The sequence below is a fragment of the Mauremys mutica genome, chromosome 3, assembly GCF_020497125.1.
Source record: "Mauremys mutica isolate MM-2020 ecotype Southern chromosome 3, ASM2049712v1, whole genome shotgun sequence".
In the NCBI taxonomy this organism is placed as follows: Eukaryota; Metazoa; Chordata; order Testudines; family Geoemydidae; genus Mauremys; species Mauremys mutica.
The window spans coordinates 156,466,689-156,485,767 of NC_059074.1; the positions used below are offsets into that span (position 1 = coordinate 156,466,689).

General features: G+C 38.8%; 1 protein-coding gene across 3 annotated transcripts in view; it reads left to right on the top strand.

The window, feature by feature from the left end:
• The window catches only part of CDC42BPA (CDC42 binding protein kinase alpha), a 352,910-nt gene that overhangs the window by 222,109 nt on the left and 111,722 nt on the right, over positions 1 to 19,079 (top strand). For all 3 annotated transcript variants that reach the window (XM_045009047.1, XM_045009045.1, XM_045009046.1), the window contains exons 9-12: positions 1,245 to 1,324; positions 3,734 to 3,900; positions 7,946 to 8,068; positions 17,801 to 17,934. In XM_045009047.1, coding sequence (XP_044864982.1) covers positions 1,245 to 1,324; positions 3,734 to 3,900; positions 7,946 to 8,068; positions 17,801 to 17,934 — 504 coding nt within the window. The remainder of the gene's footprint in view (positions 1 to 1,244; positions 1,325 to 3,733; positions 3,901 to 7,945; positions 8,069 to 17,800; positions 17,935 to 19,079) is intronic.

Consider the following 19,079-nt stretch of genomic DNA (forward strand, 5'->3'; position numbering starts at 1 on the left):
AACATGGCTTTGGTTCTTCTGAATGACATGTTATTCTCAGTCTTTTCCTGCTTGATTTAACATGCAAAACTATAAAAAACACAAGTAGAGAGTTGCTTTCCACCTTTACATTTGTTCATCTTTTCCTAAAATGTAACCCTTTCTTAAAATGACAGACCCTTTTAGAGCTTTCAAGGTGATAGTCGTCTTCAAAATTAGTTTTTTCTGGTGATTAAGGTGATGTAATAGGATGCAACTACATAAGAAAAGCTGGGAGATAAACAGGAGTATAAAGGCATGAATCTTGCACCCTTATTGAAGAGGATATTAAAGCATTTGGAGTACATACCCCTCTCCACGTCCATAGTGATTGCAACTGTGTGGCCTAGTGATATCTTAGGGTTTGTACACACTAGTGCTTACTTCAGTATAACTTAAGTCGCTTAGGGGTGTGGAAAAGCCACCCACCTGAGCAACATAACTTACACCAACCTAAGCACTGATGTGGACAGCGCTATGTTGGCGGGAAGTACTCTCCTGCCAACATAGCTACTGCCTCTCAGTGAGGTGGAGTAATTATGCTGATGGGAGAGCTTTCTCCTGTCAGCATAGAGTGTTTGCAAAGCAGCATTACAGCAGCTCAGCTACATCTGTACAGTCTAGCGTAGACTAACCCTTAGTGTTAGCAAACGGAGGATCAGAGTTCAAGGCTTGAGCTTGGTGTGTTGTGTCTGGGCTGGCAGGAGCAAGAAGCGCTGTGAAGGAAGCATGCTCAGTCCATTGATAGAGTTTTGAGCATCCTATCATGTCATTCTTTCCAGCAACCACTCTGATTGACATTCCCTCTAGGGGAATCACTAGGCTACCTCAGGAGTTGGATTGACAGACTACAGAGAGGGAGAACAAGTTGACTCAAGAGGTAGGGAAAGTAAAGGGAAGAATACAAGATGCTGTTCTGTGCTCTGACAGCATCTTCAAGAATCCTTAGGGAGAAAGAAAATAATGAACCAGCTTTTAATTTCCATAATAACCTTTAATGATACCACATTTGAATAAAAAGTCCTCTTCCTGTGAACTATTTGTATCTTTTTTTAATTCAAAGCCAGATTTAGATTTTGTTGTTTCATATTTAATCTTCAGATAAAGATCATTGTGGATCTGGTTAGTGAAACAGCAGCACTAACATTTGATGATTCATTACCATGCAGTAATGTTTTTCAAAATTGGTAGAATTCAGCTTACCCAGATGTTCTTTTATCTCCTAGGAGACAATGCCTCCACCAACACACACTGCATTTTCTGGTCATCATCTGCCATTTGTGGGTTTTACATATACAAGTAGCTGGTAAGTCAAAGTATGGTGGATACATGAATGTGCTAAACTTCTGATCTGTTGTGTGCCACAAGTTTATATAAACCTATAAAATAGAGTGAAGAAACAACTGCACTTGGCTGTTGAGGAAACTGCTTTTATTAAGCAGATTATTATATGCTCAGTAGTTGTATAGGACACATCTAAAATCAGACCCTGTCCCAAGGAGCCAATTCTCTTACGGTCTGGTCTACACCTGAAACTTAGCTTGAATTAGCTATATTGCTCAGAGTTATGAAATATCCATGTCCTAAGATGTAGTTAAGCCACCTGTGCCCCTGTATAGATATTTCTAGGTCAATGGGAGAATTCTTCTGTTGCTCTAGCTACCACCTCTCGAGGAGGTGGATTTAGGAGCAGCAATGTAAATACCTCTTCCGTCACTGTAGCAAACGTCTACACTACAAGCAGTGAACTGCAGCAAGGCCACTGTAGTGCAGACATAGCCTCAGGTGGTGGTGACATGTAGTGTACCAGTAGCTACATGCTGTAGTGAAAAGCAGGCTGTGTCGACACTGCAGTGTGTAGCTATGCAGACAGTGAAAGGCTCTGGCAGAGGGGAAGTGCTGGGGAAAGGCTTCAACGGCTCACTGCTGCTGGAGCCTTTCACTGTGGCAAGGAAAGACTCTGGCAGGGGGGACGCACAGGGAAAGGCTCAGCTTTTCCCCATTTCCAGAGTCTTTCCCTGCATTAAGGATGAGCTCCAGCAGCAGGGAGCTGGCAGAGCCTTTCCCTGCAGCAGGAAGAGGCTCTTCAGTATAGAGCTGCCCAGAGCCTTTCTCTGCTGGGAGGAGTCTTCCTGTGGTGGGGGAAGACTCTAGCAGCGGGGAGATAGCAGAATGCTACATTGTTAAAAATAGCAGTGTAGACAGGGGGAGACAGCTTGTGTGAATATAGAGCACATAGGGCAATGCTTGATTTGTGCCAGGGCTTGTCAGGGCTGACCCCTGGCACCTCTAAGCTTGGCGGTTCACAGCCCTGGCACCTCTGGGCTTGGTCCATCAGTTATCAAAAGTAAAAATAGTGCTTGAGCCCCAGCACCTCTTTTATTACAAATTAAGCACTGGCATAGGGTATGTACTTGCATACATACTCACACCCTTCAGACATGTCTTTACTCTGCTTCCCAAGCTATGCCTCACTGGCTACACTGCTGTTTATAGCTGTGCTAGGAGGGCTGAGTACGTATGTATTCTACATGCTGCTGAAAGAAGCATGCAGCGTAGACCAGACCTTATGGGTGCAATTTACTCCTGTGCAGAGAGCCAGCATAAGGCCTATTTTAAGATCTTATTCTAGCTTCTGGCCAACATGTGAATTTCACCCTAAAAGAGAGACAGAGGTAAGATAAGATGCACTGGGAGACTCAGAGAAGGTATCAGCTTTAACTGTTTTTTAAATTATTTTCTTTCCTGTCCTTTCATGGCCCTTAAATATTAATGGAATTGAGAAGTTGTTTAACTATGTTGGCTAGAGTTTATAGTTTTCCTAGAAGAAGTGAGCCTTTTGGAGGAAATTGAACAAGAAGAGAGTAGGGTCTTAGACAGTATCAGTGAAAAGGGAATGAACATTAGCTACTGTTGAGATGAATGTGACAACTGATGCAAGTTTTAAGTTTAACTTTGGTCAGTATTTACCTAGAGGTACAATAAATACTAATGTACCAAAAAGCCAAGGCCCTGATTCTGGCAAACATGTGCTTAATGTTACTCACATGAGACGTTCCATTGACTTCAGATAAACTACTCACCTAAATAAAATTAAGCATGTGCATAAGTGCTTGCAAAATCAGGTTCCTAGCGCTTTCATTATATAGTTACATACACGTCTTTATGAGAAGGATCTGGATATGTCTCAATTTTAAATTGTGAAATTTCTTGTGTCATTTTTTCAAAAACAAACATTACAAAGGGGGAAATTAAGTTAGAAATCTGGGAGAAATTAATTACAGAGGAGACAACCAAATTACACTAATTTCCATCTAATAATAATACTTAAAATTGATATTGTGGATCTTCAAAGTACTTGGCAAACAAATTAGTAATTAATATGAGCTGATATGTTAATATAATTTTAGATCTTGATCTTGTTGACCATTCAGAAGGTGACTTTTTGTTAATTGGCTGATTCCAGACTATCCTTTTTGCTTATCATTAATCAGAATTTTTTTTACTTGTGGCAGTAAAAAATGCATTCACAAGATAACTAATGTTGGTTTCCCTAATTAAGTTGCTACAGTCATTAAAAAGTTTTATTTTTTTACTGTGATGGAAAAATTTAAAACAATCATTTACTGGTCTGGTCAATTGCTTGAATTTTATTTTTTTTTCTAAAATTACCTAACATTTAAAATCCTTTTTTTGTTGTTGTTGTTGTTGTCAGTGTGCTTTCAGACCGCAGTTGTCTAAGAGTTACAGCTGGACCACCCGCTATGGACCTTGATGCCAGTGTTCAAAGGACTTTGGAGGATAGCTTAGCAACAGAAGCTTATGAGAGGAGAATAAGGCGCCTGGAGCAGGAAAAACTTGAACTCAGTAGAAAACTGCAAGGTAAAGCAATTAGAAAGACCGTTTTGTCACTTTCAGTTGGATTAGGCTGTAGTTTTTGTGAAGTGCTTTCAATATTATGGAAAAAAATTAAAATGTGTTTCCAGGAATGCTTCCCTTTGGAAATTAATCCGCTTCATTACTTCTATTGACAAATTAGACTTAGGTTTTTTTTAAAGTCCTAAAGCATCCCATATATGCCACTTTCAATCTGTTGAATTCACTGAAGCCATGGGTTGGTTATTACTCCAGCTGTGAACACTACATACTTATTATCTGGGGTGGGGGAAGAATCTAGATTTGTGTATTTGGCACCTACTGACGATGTGTTGGCACTTTGCAAGTAGAAATTGTATGACTTAAAGTTCCCATCCTACAAAAACATTTGCATGTTCTTAACTTTATGTATGCAAGTAATTCCATTGATGCCAGTGGGGATATTCACACGTGTAGTCTTTACAGCGTTGAGCCATAGTCTGTTTACAGAGAGGCGAGGAAAGCTATAATACAAAAATTAGTGTACAACCCCACAAAACAAGGCTCATCTTTAAGTGTAAGGTACAGTATGTTGTTCTTTCTTCTTTAGAGGGATGCAAATGTATGGATTGTTTGGATTTTCTGACGCATCCCTTGTTTCTTTATTTTGTTCTCTTTTCCTGCTTTTGTGAGCACCCACACATTATTGTAACCACAATTTAGGCACCAGTGTTTGAAAGTTTAACCAATGTGTTTGTTTAATATACCTCAGCAGATACTCTTTTCATAGATCCATAGAGTTCATAGCCAGAAGGGACCATTAGATCATCTAGTCTGACAGGCCATTGATTTTCATCCAGTTACCCCTTTATTGAATCTAATAACTTGTCTTTGACTAAAGCATAACTTATGTTTGGCTAACGCATATTTTCCAGAAAGGCATCCAATCTTGATTTGAAGACATCAAGAGATGGAGAATCTACCACTTCCCTGAGTAGTTTGTTCCAGTGGTTAATCACACTCTCTGTTGAAATTTGTGCTTAATTTCTCATTTGAATTTGTCTGACTTCAGTTTCCAGCCATTGGTTCTTGTGATGCCTTTCTTTGCTATATTAACAAGCCCTTTAGTACCTTGTATTTTCTCCCCATGAATATATTTATATACTGTACTCAAGTCACCTCTTAATCTCCTTTTGATAAACTAAAATGATTGATCTTTTTAAGTCTTTCACTGTAAAGCAGCAGTTCTCCAAACTTCATTGCACCGCGACCCCCTTCTGACAACAAAAATTACTACACGACCCCAGGAGTGGGGACCAAAGACCGAGCCTTCCCAAGCCCCGTGCCTGAGCTCTGCTGCCCTGGGTGGGGAGTGGGGGGCCCAAAACTGAAGCCCAAGGGCTCTGCCCTGGGTGCGGGGAAGAGGGGCATGTAACCTTAGCCCTGGGTGGTGGGACTGGGGCTTCAGCTTTAGCCCCAGGAAGTGGGGCTTGGGCTTTGGCCTTGGGCACCAGAAAGTCTAACACCAGCCGTGGCGACCCATTAAAATGGGGTCCCGACCCACAGTTTGAAAACCCCTGCTGTAAGGCATTTTCTCCAGCCCTAATTTTTGTGGCTCTTTTCTGCACCCTCTCCAGTTTTTTCAATATCTTTTTTTAAATTTGAACACCAATATTGATCTCACCAGCGCCATACACAGAGATAAAATAACCTTTTTATACATCAAATCACTTGATTAGCCCCTTTTGCCACACCATCACCCTGAGAGTTCAAGTTCAGTTGCTTGTCCACTATGACTTTTAAATCCTTTTTGGCATCACTGCTTTCCAGGATATAGTTTCCTAGATATGATCCGCATTCTTTATTCCTATTGCATTTGACTGTATTAAAACACATTTTGCTTGAATGGGCCCAAACTCATCCAGGTTTGTCAAGTTTTATCAGCAATGATTTTATAGTTACTTCCAGATCAGTAATGAAAAATGTGAATAGTAGCAAGCTTAGTACTAATCCCTGTGAAGTCCCATTAGAAACAACACCATTCAGTGATTTCCCCATTAACTGCTTTTTGAGATCTGTTAGCTAGCCAGTTCTTAATTCATTGAGTGTGCTTTATTGATATTGTATAGCACTAATTTGTTAATCAGAATGTTGTGTGATGTTAAGTCAAATGCCTTACCGAAGTCTTAATATATTACACCTATACAGTTGCCTTTATAAGCCAAACTTGTAATGTCATCAAATAATGTAATCAGGTTTGTTTGACAAGACCTATTTTCCATAAAACCATTTTGACTGGCATTCATTATATTCCTACCCTTTAATTCTTTATCAATTGATTTCCAAATCAGCTTTTCCATTTTTTTGGCCCAGATTTGTCAGGTTAATGGGCCTCTAGTTTCCCAAGTCATCCCGCTCACCCTTTTTGAATAATGACACAACATTAGCACTCTTCTAGTCTTCTGGAATTTTCATGATAGTCTAAGCGTTATTCATAATTAACATCAGAGGGCCAGAGATCTCCTCAGACAACTCTTTTAGGATTCTTGAATGCAATTTTATCCAGGTTTTCTGAGCCAGGATGACCTGACCACCACAAAACACAGGATGTTCCTCACCCCCAAAAAAGAGCTAGATAGTATGCAGTGATAGATACAAATTATCATCATCATTACCAGCACCCAAAATACTTCGTTCCATTTCTCCACAGTTTTTTTATCTGCATGGTATGTCCATAGTTTTCTGTGGAGGCAGGCCCCAGCCTTTGCCCAACTCTCCCCAAACCCGGTAGCTTTTGCTCAGCAGGTGTTTGTTCCATCTTCTGCCCCTGATTCTTTTCCTTAGCCACTCCTAGATACAACTCCAGTCTTCCAGAGCACTGCCTCATCCTTCTCTCTCCTCCTTAGAATGAGCTGGTTCTAACTTATATAGGCCCACACCCTTCCACTCCCAGCAGTCTTTGAGAGGACTACTAATTGGAGTCAGCTGCTTGGGTATTTTGGTTTTGTTTTCCTTCCCTCCCCCATGTGACAGTTCACTCTGTTACACCCTATTAGATATTGTGTAACTTCCGTTACTAATGGACTGGATAGTACTTCATCATCCCCATGTGATACAACCACACCATCCTGTTTCTTTCCAATACCGAACAAAAATATTAATTGAACCCTTCTGCCTTTTCTTCATGATTAACATTTTACCATCTCTTTTGTTGTTAGCTTTCCTTGTCAATTTTCTGAACATCATAACTTCTAATTTATATCAATTGTTATCTATTTCCCCTTTTTCAATTTAGTAGATACTTTTTTTTTATTTATAATTTCTGTTTTCCCTCACCCCCCAACCAGGATGGGCTTTTAGTTGAAGATGTTTGATTGTGGGATCATGGCTTTTTAGCCATCTAATAAACTCTGCTTAAAAAATCTCCCAATTTTCATTCGCATTTTTTGTCTAAACTTTTCCTCTCAATCAGTTTCACTCATAATTTTCTTGAGCTTTGGGGAAATACCCCTTTTGAAGCACCAAGTGTATATCTATAATTTTTAGACACTCTAATGATGTTTTACTACTGGAAGCATTAGATCTCCAGCATGCATTTACCAAATTGAAGTGCCTTGTAACAACACAGTTTCCCCCCACACACACATTACAGACAGGTGTTTGCGGAGTAACTCATCCTGATCTCTAGTTTGATTTGATGGTCTGCTGGTTAACACCTTGATCCATATGCATTAAAGACCATGTGCTTCTGAGTTACCAATTACTTGTAATTGTGCCCTTAGTGTACAGTGTCACTCCTCCACCTGTGCTATCTTTCCTGAACAGGTTATAATCAATGCTTTTAACATTCTAAATAAAGCAGCTGGAATCAGTAAGGCCAAGTATATCAAATTTCTTAACGTCAGTATGAATTTTCAATTCCTCCTGTTTTTTTCCAGTCTCCTACCATTGGTATAGAGACAATTTTGTGCACTTCTCCACTTATCAATACTGTCACTTTCTTCTGACATCTTAAAGAGTATATTGGGGGAGTGTGTAAGGCTTATCTCATGGTACTCTTCTTTGTTTTTAGAATCCACCCAGACAGTCCAGGCTTTACAGTATTCAACTGTGGATGGTCCAGTAACAGCAAGCAAAGATCTAGAAATTAAAAGCTTAAAAGAAGAAATTGAAAAGTTAAGAAAACAGGTAACCGGTAAGTCTCAAGTATTTACATACAATCTTTCAATGGAAAAGATGCACTTACAAAGTTATCATGATTAAGGAAAAAAATGACTTTGTTATTGAGAAAAACACTCCTTTTCAGAGTAATGCTGATTTCATGAGAGAGCTTGACAGCATCTACTTTTTGATATCCCATCTTAAATTTACCATTCAGCAGTAACTACTGAGAAAAATGTTTTTCTTCTCATTCTATTACATTTATATGTCTGCCATTGTGTACACATTTATCATTGAGGACCTGATTCTCCTTTACTTATTATGCCCACTGAAACTCCTCTGACTTAAATTGAGTTATTCCTAATTTACACAATTATGAATCAGGCCCTAAAACAGTAGCCGTGAAACCTCAATTTGCATTGCTATAATTTTTTCTAACAGTATTCTCAGGAACAGATTGAGTCTTTCAGTTTCCTTAATTGTTGTGAACGTACAGCAGCAATTTAGCGCTCAGGTTTTTCTGCAAAGTCAAAGGCATATGTGTACACACAATAGCACTTCTTGCTGTCCCATCCCTTGCTGCATTACTGTATTCAAGCAATAAAGTGAAACTGGTCAATATTACTTTCATGTTCTTGCTTATGTTTGTAAACCCAAGAAGTGTGAATACATTGTGGCCTGCCAGCCTTAGCAGATTTTAAAAACTGGAAGTAAGCATTATTTATATCACTTCATCCTTCTCACAGAGTAATCTGGTGCCATTGGAGTGTGTGGTAAATTCTTGAGTGAGTTAAATTTGGCACCTGATATTTCAAGCATAATGGGCTGTCATCATAATTCTGATTATAATCCTACTTGCTTTAAAATATGTTTAAAATCAACAGTGTGTCAGCCAGTATGCAGTCTTATAATTTTCTTTACCATTTTTAAGTGCATCCAGCAGTTTGGCTGCAGTAGTGGAATGAAATTAAAAGATAAGATTTTTGTTTTATCTGAAATATCCTAATGTGTAGATATTTTTTTCTGCGAGTTTAGCTTTTTCTGGCCAAAACAAGTGGAGATGAATGAATCAAGTAACTATGACAACTGAACCTTGTTGTGGGGGAGGGGGAGGTTAAAATTTCATAATACTTGTGTAAAACACATATGCAGGTTTTAGGGATTAAGAATAAATTTATGAATAGTGCTCTGTTGTATGGAAAACACTCCTTGTTCCAAGAAATGCGCCTGAGCTGAACTCTAGTATTCAGATCCATCTGTAAATACAGGGTTTTGAGATTGAGATCATGTGTCTGATAAATGGAATCACTTACCATTGCACTTAGTGAGTCATTGGCAGTGACAATGAGACATTCTAATGATCTGTCTGTGTCTGATATGCAAAGCATAAAAAAATTTGCACATGAAAGATGATTGCTTTGAAACAGGCAATAGAGATCTAGACAACTTTATTCCTCACTACATGTCTCTGAGCATCCTCCTCTGTCTTGGTGGTAAGGAGATGGCTTTGAATAAAGTTTCTACATTCTGAAATTTCCTAGTTTGAGACATGATGTCAAGTTGTTTGGCTGAAATTTTGTCTAATCTGTTAAATTGGATAGTATGTAGGGATTATCCACTGGATCCTAATTTTTCTATCACATCTGCAGCTCCATCAGAAAGTCACTAAGCTATATCATCATCTAATTCTTTTTAGCTTCATTTGACTTTAAAAAAGTAAGTTAAGAAACACACAGTTCTGTGCATTGTTGCTGACACCTGTGAGGCTGGTGTGCAAAGAAAAAGGAACTATGTTGGTTTTGGCTTTATTAGAAATGCAGGTAAAAACAACTGCTAATGTACCATATGCACAAGAATTATGGGCCAAACAGCCACTCGTAAAACTAGCTGTTGAGAGAGTGGAATGAGCAGAATATCTCTCAAATGTCCCAAAAGCTGCTGGATGGAGGAGGGTTGTACCTGTGAGTGTCTAGACTTCAAGCTGGGGGTGTGATTCCCAGCTCAAGGAGACATACCCACACTAGCTCTCATCGAGCTGGTGCACTAAGGATAGAGTGTAGGTGTGGCAGCGTAAGTGGCAAAAGGGGCTAGCCTCTCCAAGTCAGAGAGACTAGGTACATGCACGGGCCAGCTAGGCCCTCCTGCCACTTGTGCTACCATGGCTATGCTCTATTTTTAGCACAGCAGCTTGTCAGAGCTGGACATTGCATCCCTCAGCTCCTCAGTGTCGTCATCTCCCCTTCCTCTACAGACTCCTTTGTGTGAGAACTTTGTATAGTTCGGGACATGCAAGTTTTGGAGATCATGGTCAGGAAAGAATTCTTCTTGACATTGTAGTGGGGTAACATTATATTTTAATGCATACATTAATGTTGACTAGAGCAGGGGGTGAATCATTGATTTTTTTTGAGTTCATCCAGCAAACCGAAAAATCAGAACAAATAAGAAGTTTGCTGAAAAATTCTGAACATTTTTGGAAGTGAACTGAAAAAGTCTCGTCAGATTTTGGGTGGGCGGGTGAGTGAGTGAGTGTTTCTGCTTATAACCTTTAGCCCAGTGGTTGGGGCACTTGCCGGGAATGTGAGAGACTCAGTTTTGAACCCGCATAGGAACAGGAACTTAAACTCAGCTCTCCATCTCCCTCCACCCCACCCCCAACGTGTATCCTAATTACCACAATATAAAATGTTCTGAGATTAGCCTCGCTCAATCTCTCCTGTTGAAGCTGTTCCACTTTATATAAATACAGTACATAAATATTCATTGGGCCAAAGGGAGTAAGAACGACACTTTAGCCTGTGATCAAGGGTACGTGTAAACTCAACAACAACAAAAAAAGCCGTGGCAGCGAGTCTCAGAGCCTGGGTCAATTGACTCAGGCTCATGGGGTTTGTGCCACAGGGCTAAAAATGTAGACATTCCTGCTCGGGCTGAAGGCTGGGTGCTGAAACCCACCACCCTCACTAGGTTTTAAAGCGCAGCTCCAGCCTGGACAGGAATGTCTACACCGCCATTTTTAGCCCTGTATTATGAGCCTAGCTCTGAGACTCTATGCTGTGGGGATTTTTTGCAATGTAGACATACCCTAAGGCACTCACTTGGAAGGCAGGAGGTGTAGCTGCCAGATTAAGAGGAGAGATTTGATTCCACATCTTCTGCCTCCCAGGTGAGTGTCCTAATCACCAAGCTGTAGAGTCATTCTTATACTCTCGCCCATTGGCCCAGTGAATAATTATATAGTTATACAACGTAGAACAACTTCAACAGGAGAGATTGAGAGAGGCTCTAGGCTATTCTGGGATTAACCTGGTGCTGAGGGCATTTACCTGGGAGGGGAGAGACCCTTCCCTACTCCAGTGAATATTTATATAAGGGACAGGAGAGACTGTGAACTGTTGACTAGTCTGAGGTGGTCCACTGGCATTCGTTCTGTGCTCCCCTTACCATCACTACCCTCCTCAGATATGAGAGTTTTTAGGCCTCTGGAGTGTTCCTGGCAGAACTCTGCTCCTTTAGTAGCCTGCAGAGGACAGTCCCTGGTTCTCCACATCTATGACACTAAACCCTCACATTATTGCTGAATTTTCCAAGTAACTAGCTCGTCTATGGGTTTTTCCACAAGAGTGAATGTTATGGCTCTAAATCAGTAGGGTAATATATTTCTTTGGCATGCTTCTTAGTCAGGGATATAAATAATTCATTGGCAACACAGTTAGTATAAAAACTAGATGATGGCATCCTTTTAATTTACCAGATCTGTAGCATAAATTGAATCATTGATTTAATAGATTTAAATGTGAAATCCACTCCTCTATTGGTCTGTGAAATTAAGTTACTTAGCTACCATCACCTCAGAATACTTCCTATCTAACAAAGCTAAAACCTATCATAAAGATATACATGAAGCAATGGGTCGCAAAGTGGGCAGATACTGTCTTTTATTGTAATGACTTCTGAGACTGAGAGAAATAAGCATTTGAGCTACACAGAGCTCCAATAAAAGATACTACCTTACCCGCCTTGTCTCTCTAATATCCTGGGACTGACATGGCTACAACTACACTGCATACAAGTATTGAGTGGGTGCATTAGTTGCAGCTGCAGAGTGGTAGCAGCAAAGCAGCTGCTGGAATTTTAATATTGTCAGGTTTCAGAGTAGCAGCCGTGTTAGTCTGTATCTGCAAAAAGAACAGGAGTACTTGTGGCACCTTTCCACCTTTTCATGTTCTCTGTATGTATAAATATCTCCTGTCTGTGTGTTCCATTCTATGCATCCGAAGAAGTGAGCTGCAGCTCACGAAAGCTCATGCTAAAATAAATTTGTTAGTCTTTAAGGTGCCACAAGTACTCCTGTTCTTTTAATATTGTCAGTTTTTCTGCCGCCTGGTAAAAAGCAGAATTGCAACTAGAGCTATCTGTTAATTGTAGTTAACTCACGCAATTAACGCAAAAAAATTAATCACTATTTAAAAAAAATCACAATTAATCGCAGTTTTAAATCACACTGTTAAACAATAGAATACCAATTTAAATATATTAAATATTTTTGGATATTTTTCTACATTTTCAAATATATTGATTTCAATTATATTATAATACAAAGTGTACACTGCTCACTTTATATTATTATTTGTGATTACAAATATCTGCACTGTAAAAGTGATAAAAGAAATAGTATTTTTCAATACACCTCATACAAGTACCATAGTGCAATATCTTTATCATGAAAATGAAACTTATAAATATAGATTTTTATTGTTACATAACTGCACTCAAAAACAAAATGAGGTAAAACTGTAGAGCCTACAAGTCCACTCAGTCCTATTTCTTATTCAGTGAATCACTCAGATAAACAGGTTTGTTTACGTTTATGGGACATAATGCTACCATTCCAGAGGACATACTTCCATGCTGATGACGCTCATTAAAAAAGTAATGTGTTAATTAAATTTGTGACTGAACTCCTTGGGGGAAAATTGTATGTCTCCTGCTCTGTTTTACCCACATTCTGCCATATATTTCATGTTGTAGCAGTCTCGGATGATGACCCAGCACATGTTGTTCGTTTTAAGAACACTTTCACTGCAGATTTGACAAAACACAAAGAAGGCACCAATATGAGCTTTCTAAAGATAGCTACAGCACTCCACCGAAGTTTTAAATACCTGAAGTGCCTTCCAAAATCTGAAAGGGACAAGGTGTGGAGAATGCTTTCACAAATCATAAAAGAGCTATGCTTCTGTTTGGAAACTATGGAACCGGAACTACCAAAAGAGAAAATAAACCTTCTGTTGATGGCATCTGATTCAGATAATGAAAATGAACATGCATCGGTCCACACTACTTTGGATTGTTATTGAGTAGAATCCATCATCAGCATGGAATGGTGGTTGAAGCATGAAGGAACATATAAATCTTTAGCACATCAGGCATGTAAATATCTTGTTACACCAGTTATAACAGTGCCTGTTCTCACTTTTAGGTGACATTGTAAACAAGAAGTGGGCAGCATTATCTCCTGCAAATGTAAATAAACTTGTTTGTCTGAGAGTTTGGCTGAACAAGAAGTAGAACTGAGTGGACTTGTAGGCTCTAAAGTTTTACATTGTTATATTTTTGAATGCAGTTATTTTTTATACATAATCCTACATTTGTAAGTTCAACTCTCATGATAGAGATTGCACTACAGTACTTTTATATAAGGTGAATTGAAAAATACTACTACTTTCATTTTTTACAGTGCAAATATTTGTAATAACAATAAATATGAAGTGAGCAGTATACACTTTGTATTCTGTGTTGTAATTGAAATCAATATATTTGAAAATGTAGAAAACATCCAAAACTGTTTAAATAAATGGTATTTTATTTTTAACAGCGTGATTAATCACGGTTCATTTTTTTAATCCTGTGACAGCCCTAATTGCAACATTAACCTTATTCATCAATCTAAATTTTTAGAGATAATAAACAGAATCTTGGACCTGTGAGTTCTCAAAGATTTGTGAAAACTTAATAAAATACGAAAATACCAAGTATCTCTGTATTTTAAGTTGCAAAGGCATTATTGGAAACTTCTTCAACTCAAGATTGAAATTCCCAAAATTAGTGAGACATGGATTTTTGTTACATGAATCCACTTTCTAGTATTTAGATAATCAATGCTTTGAATTAACTTGGGGGGAATTTCTGCACTCATAGTGCTAACTCTGTTTTGCCTGGAGACTTTAGCCATAGAAAGTGTGTGGGGCAAGGCTCCTCTTTCTCTCAACCTACCAGAATGTATCCTAGGAAAAGGAGACTGTTAGTTTGACTTTAGCACACATACTTCTCTGAGGAGAGTCAGAAGCCCATGGTGTCTCAGAGGAAAAAAATCTGGGGAGAAGCTGTTTTTCTTTTCATTTGAACACTGCATTGGACTTCATTAGTTTGACTGAAACTGTCAGCTCTCCAGGAAAAATCTGAAACCCCAGTAGGAATGCCTGGAAGAGACATGTTGGTTGAGCTTTATTTCCTGTCTGTCTGTGTGTATGTGTGTCGGTTTGCTTGTTTGGACTTTGCCACCAGAACCTGAGGAGGGGCCATGTTCTCTATAACCAAGGCTACGATTTAGTCATGGGCATTTTTAGTAAAAGTCATGGACAGGTCACGGGCAATAAACAAAAAGTCACTGGGGTCAGCTGTACTGGCAGCTGCAGAAATCATGGAGGTCCTGGAAAGTCATGGAATCTATGACTTCCGTGACCTCTGTGAAAGACTCGCAGCCTTATCTATAACCCACAGTCTGCTATAGTATGAATAGCTTATAAATTCAAATAAACCAGTACTTTAGACATACAGTTGTATAGCATTTGGGCAGATTTTCAGGTGTGATGCACTACACCATGGGCATTATTTGTACCTGAAGGTGGCTCAACTGGCCCAGGGAGGCTCACCCCAGTGTAAGGTGATCCTCCACTGTCGTTCAGTCAGCACGGTTAATCTCACTGGGCAGGTTTAAATGGAGGGAATTGGCAGTTAACTATGTGGAGATTTTTCTTTCAGTACTCTACTTATCCATTAATAGTTTTCAGTTTCATTATGCACATCACTTAAGTAACCATGTGTATTTACTTATACATTCATTATGTGCTCCTCTCTCTGGTTGGAACTGATCATTTTTAAACTGCTCACGCAAAAACTTAAAGGTATTAACAAAAAGAGAGGCAAAATAGCTGTCTAACTTAGGGGGTTCTCAATCTTTTTCTTTCTGATCCTTTCTCTCTCTCCACCCCCCCTCCATGCTATAAAAATTCCACGACCCACCTGTGCCACAACAACTGTTTTTCTGCATATCCAGTAGATTAGAAGTCAGGGCTGGCATTAGGGGGTAGCAAGCAGGGCAGTTGCAAAGCTAAGTTGCTTGGGCTTCAACTTCAGCACTCGGTGGTGGGGCTTGGGATTCAGCTTTCTGCCCTGGCCCCCAGCGAGTCTAACACCAACCCTGGTCTCTGGTTTATTTCGGTGGACCCCTGAAACCTGTTTTCAGCCCCCCAGGGTGCCCCAGTTGCTGGTTAAGAACTGCTGGTCTAACTTATTGTGAGTAGAGTATGATTACAGAAATAAGAGAGAAAAAAGAGCTATACAGTTACCTAATCTGTTCCCCGCCAAGGCGTGTTTTTTTCCCACAATGTATACTTGAATGCCTTGTCTGGTCCAACTATTGAAGTACAGAACGATCTGGGCTGCTCCTTATGTTCTGACTAATCTGATCCTATCCAATAAAAGTTTGTGATGGGACAGGAATGTTGCACTGTAGGTGTTTTCATATGCTTTTTACAGCAGAGATTATAAAACTTGGCTATTGAGAAGAAATGGGCCCAAACTAAATACTCGTATCTGAACACTTCCAAACTTTGGGGTAGTTCAGACCAGAAGCTAGAACCAACATTCTGGTTGGCCCTTATCTCTAAACACAAGCCCTAGGTCCTCTGAATTTTAAGAAAGTTCAGATTCACACTTTGCAGTTTTAGCCCATCCCTATGACTAATGAATTAAGCCTATAATTAGAGCCCTGCATATCTGCAGATATCTGCTTTATATCCACAGATATCTGCATCCAGATGAAGAGTTGTTTATCATTAAAATGTAGCTACCAGTTCTTGGTTCAAGTCTTTTACCTGCTTTCTTGACTAGTCTAATAGTAAAAATTAATTTAGAAATGTATCAGATTCAGGGCTCTCCCCAATGAGACCTTTGTAAATCATGACATTTTTGTCTATTCAGTCTTCCAGGAAATGACAACCAAACATATGCTTTCAATTTTTGAGGTTAAAGTTGTTTGAGTTTTTTTTGTTTTTTTTTTTGTTCTCTAAGTCACAGAGAAGAAAACTTTGAGGAATCCTTCATATTGCCAAATATATAAAGGATAGCAACAGAAGAAAGAAAATAGAGCTATGGAACAAAGTAGTTCACGCATAAAAGAGAAATTTATCTTGGCTCAGTATAGCTGCAGATAAACTTTCTTCTGCTGGTGACTTCAGAGTAGAATACATGAGACAGGCAGTTAATAATTTCTGGCATTGAGCTCTATCTGTAGTTTAAGCACATTCTTTTAAAGTTTTAAAATAAGAGTCAACAAATTAAAACAGTATAGAGTGTTTATAGGGGTAAAATTTAATAGTTATTCATCTGCCTATAAAATCCTTGTGCTCCAAAACTTGCAGCTTTTAAAAATTGTGTGCATGTATGTGTATTTGTATTTGGTTGCTCTAAGAGCCAGGCTGTTACGGTCGCATTTCTGAAAATGTAATAAAAGTAAGGTCTTCAGGTTTTTATTAAAAGTGTGTATGTGTTTCTGTTTGTACTATGTAAATACAGGCATATGGGGTGATATCCCGGCCCCATTGATGTCAATGGCAAAACTCACATTGATTTCATAGAGCCAGGATTTAACCAACAGTTGTGTATATATCCAAATACACATTTTTAAGAAAAGAGGTAGCAAAGAACAGGAATTAATTCATGATGCATTTTCCTTTCCCTCACAAACTTCTCAGTGGTCTACTATACTTTCTGCAATTCTGCTTTTGAAGTTGTATCTTTTGGGTATACTTATATTTGACATAATTTGGATATGCTTTGAAAATTACTTTTGTTTTCTAAGTGCGTAACAGTTTATAATAAACCATCTTCAGAAATATGTGCCTTCCTGTAGTTACAGTAATAATAAACAAAGCAGGTCACATAAACACAAATGCTGTTAACTCTAGAAATAAAACCATCCGAAAATAATTTGAATATCATCAACAGAAGGCGGCTTGCCAGCTCTTGAGTAACCCAGCATTTTTTTGCTTCTGCTTTTTGCTTGAGGGGGGAAGAAAAAAACATATTAGGATACAGTGTCATTTGAAATGTGTCAGGTAATATGCTGCATCCCAGTGTACAATAGCTAAAGACACATGTCATACTGTATTAAATTATGAAATGAGGTATTATTTGCCATATTATATCACATAATGAAATGACAATGTATGTCATTTGGCATGCCACACTATAACATGTTGTAACTGTGTCTGTTCCATCACATTAAAAATAAACATGGCAATCAAAAAACATAGATTTTTAAAAAGACCCCAAAACACCAGCCCTAGTTTGAGATTATATTTGTCATCCTACCTGCATAAGGGAAGGCAAATGAAAACAGTTTAGGTCATCCAAACTCTATGCTAATGGATAGTAAGCATGATTTCCTCTTAACATATTTAGCATTACCTTTTCTTTTTAGATTCCGGTCAGCTGGAACAGCAACTGGAGGAGGCCAGTTCTGCACGACGAGAATTAGATGATGCTTCTAGACAAATCAAGGCTTTTGAGAAACAAATTAGAGCGCTGAAGCAAGAAAGAGAGGATCTTAATAAGGTACAAAGTGCTTTGTCAGATACCTTTCTAGAAAATAAAGCCAGTTTTACTTTTATTATATTTCTCTTAAAATGAGAGTTGTCTTAACATCTCATTTGCAGAGTAAAATTAATTGGAAGGTGATACAAATGTATCACTCATCTTCTGCATTGACTTCTTTTTTTGACACAAAGAGATTACTTAAAGCATTATGTATACTGTCATATGGGTAGTCCTAACAGATTGATTCCAGACCTTAAACAGATCCATGAAGTGATCTCTATGTTGGCTGCACAGAAAGCCTTTCTTGGCCTCAGATTAAGGGGATAATTATAACGGCTAGTAGGCAAAGCATAGATGAATGACTACAGAGTAAGGATTTAATCTGGAGTCTGATAAGCATAGTGGGAAATGTTGCTCCAGCTATTCAAGAAACGTTGGCTTTGTGGTATCTGGACACTTCCAGAGGAGAGAGAAGGAAGATCTGCACATCTGAGGATTTAAGAAATAATTTGGGAGGAAAAAAATCAATATTTTTCACCATTGTCATTTCTTCTCCTCGTTCCCTTATTTTTCTATATTTGCTCGGGCAGTTGCAATCCTCTCTCTTGTATGCAGAACTTGCTACCATAAATACATGCTTTTCACAATGAACTCTACATGGGGCTATACTTTAAAATCAACTTGGAAACAGGATGTCATGCAGAATATGCAAACATGCTTGTTAAACAGGGTCCCTCACCATGAAAACATGAAATTAGTGCCCTGGATTCTGCTTTGGGTGCTAATTTACCAAGTGAAGTTAAAGATGTTGGTTTTAACCTACAAAGTCCTCAGTGTGTCTTCATATCTTCCAGAGAGACCATCTCTCTCCTCATGACAATACTGGGCATTAAGGTTCCTTTAACATGCTAGTAAATTTGGAAAATGCTCTTGACTTTATGTAGCCAGCAAAGTTGCACATTTATTTTTTCCTCTAGTCCCTGTTGCATGTATACTCAGGCTCTCTTTTCCTCACTCCTTCTCCACTGGTTCACTTTGATTGTTTCATGACATCTAGCCAAACTGTTGTGGAGACTCAATCTTACCACAAAAGCAGCAAAGAGTCCTGTGGCACCTTATAGACTAACAGACGTTTTGGAGCATGAGCTTTCGTGGGTGAATAC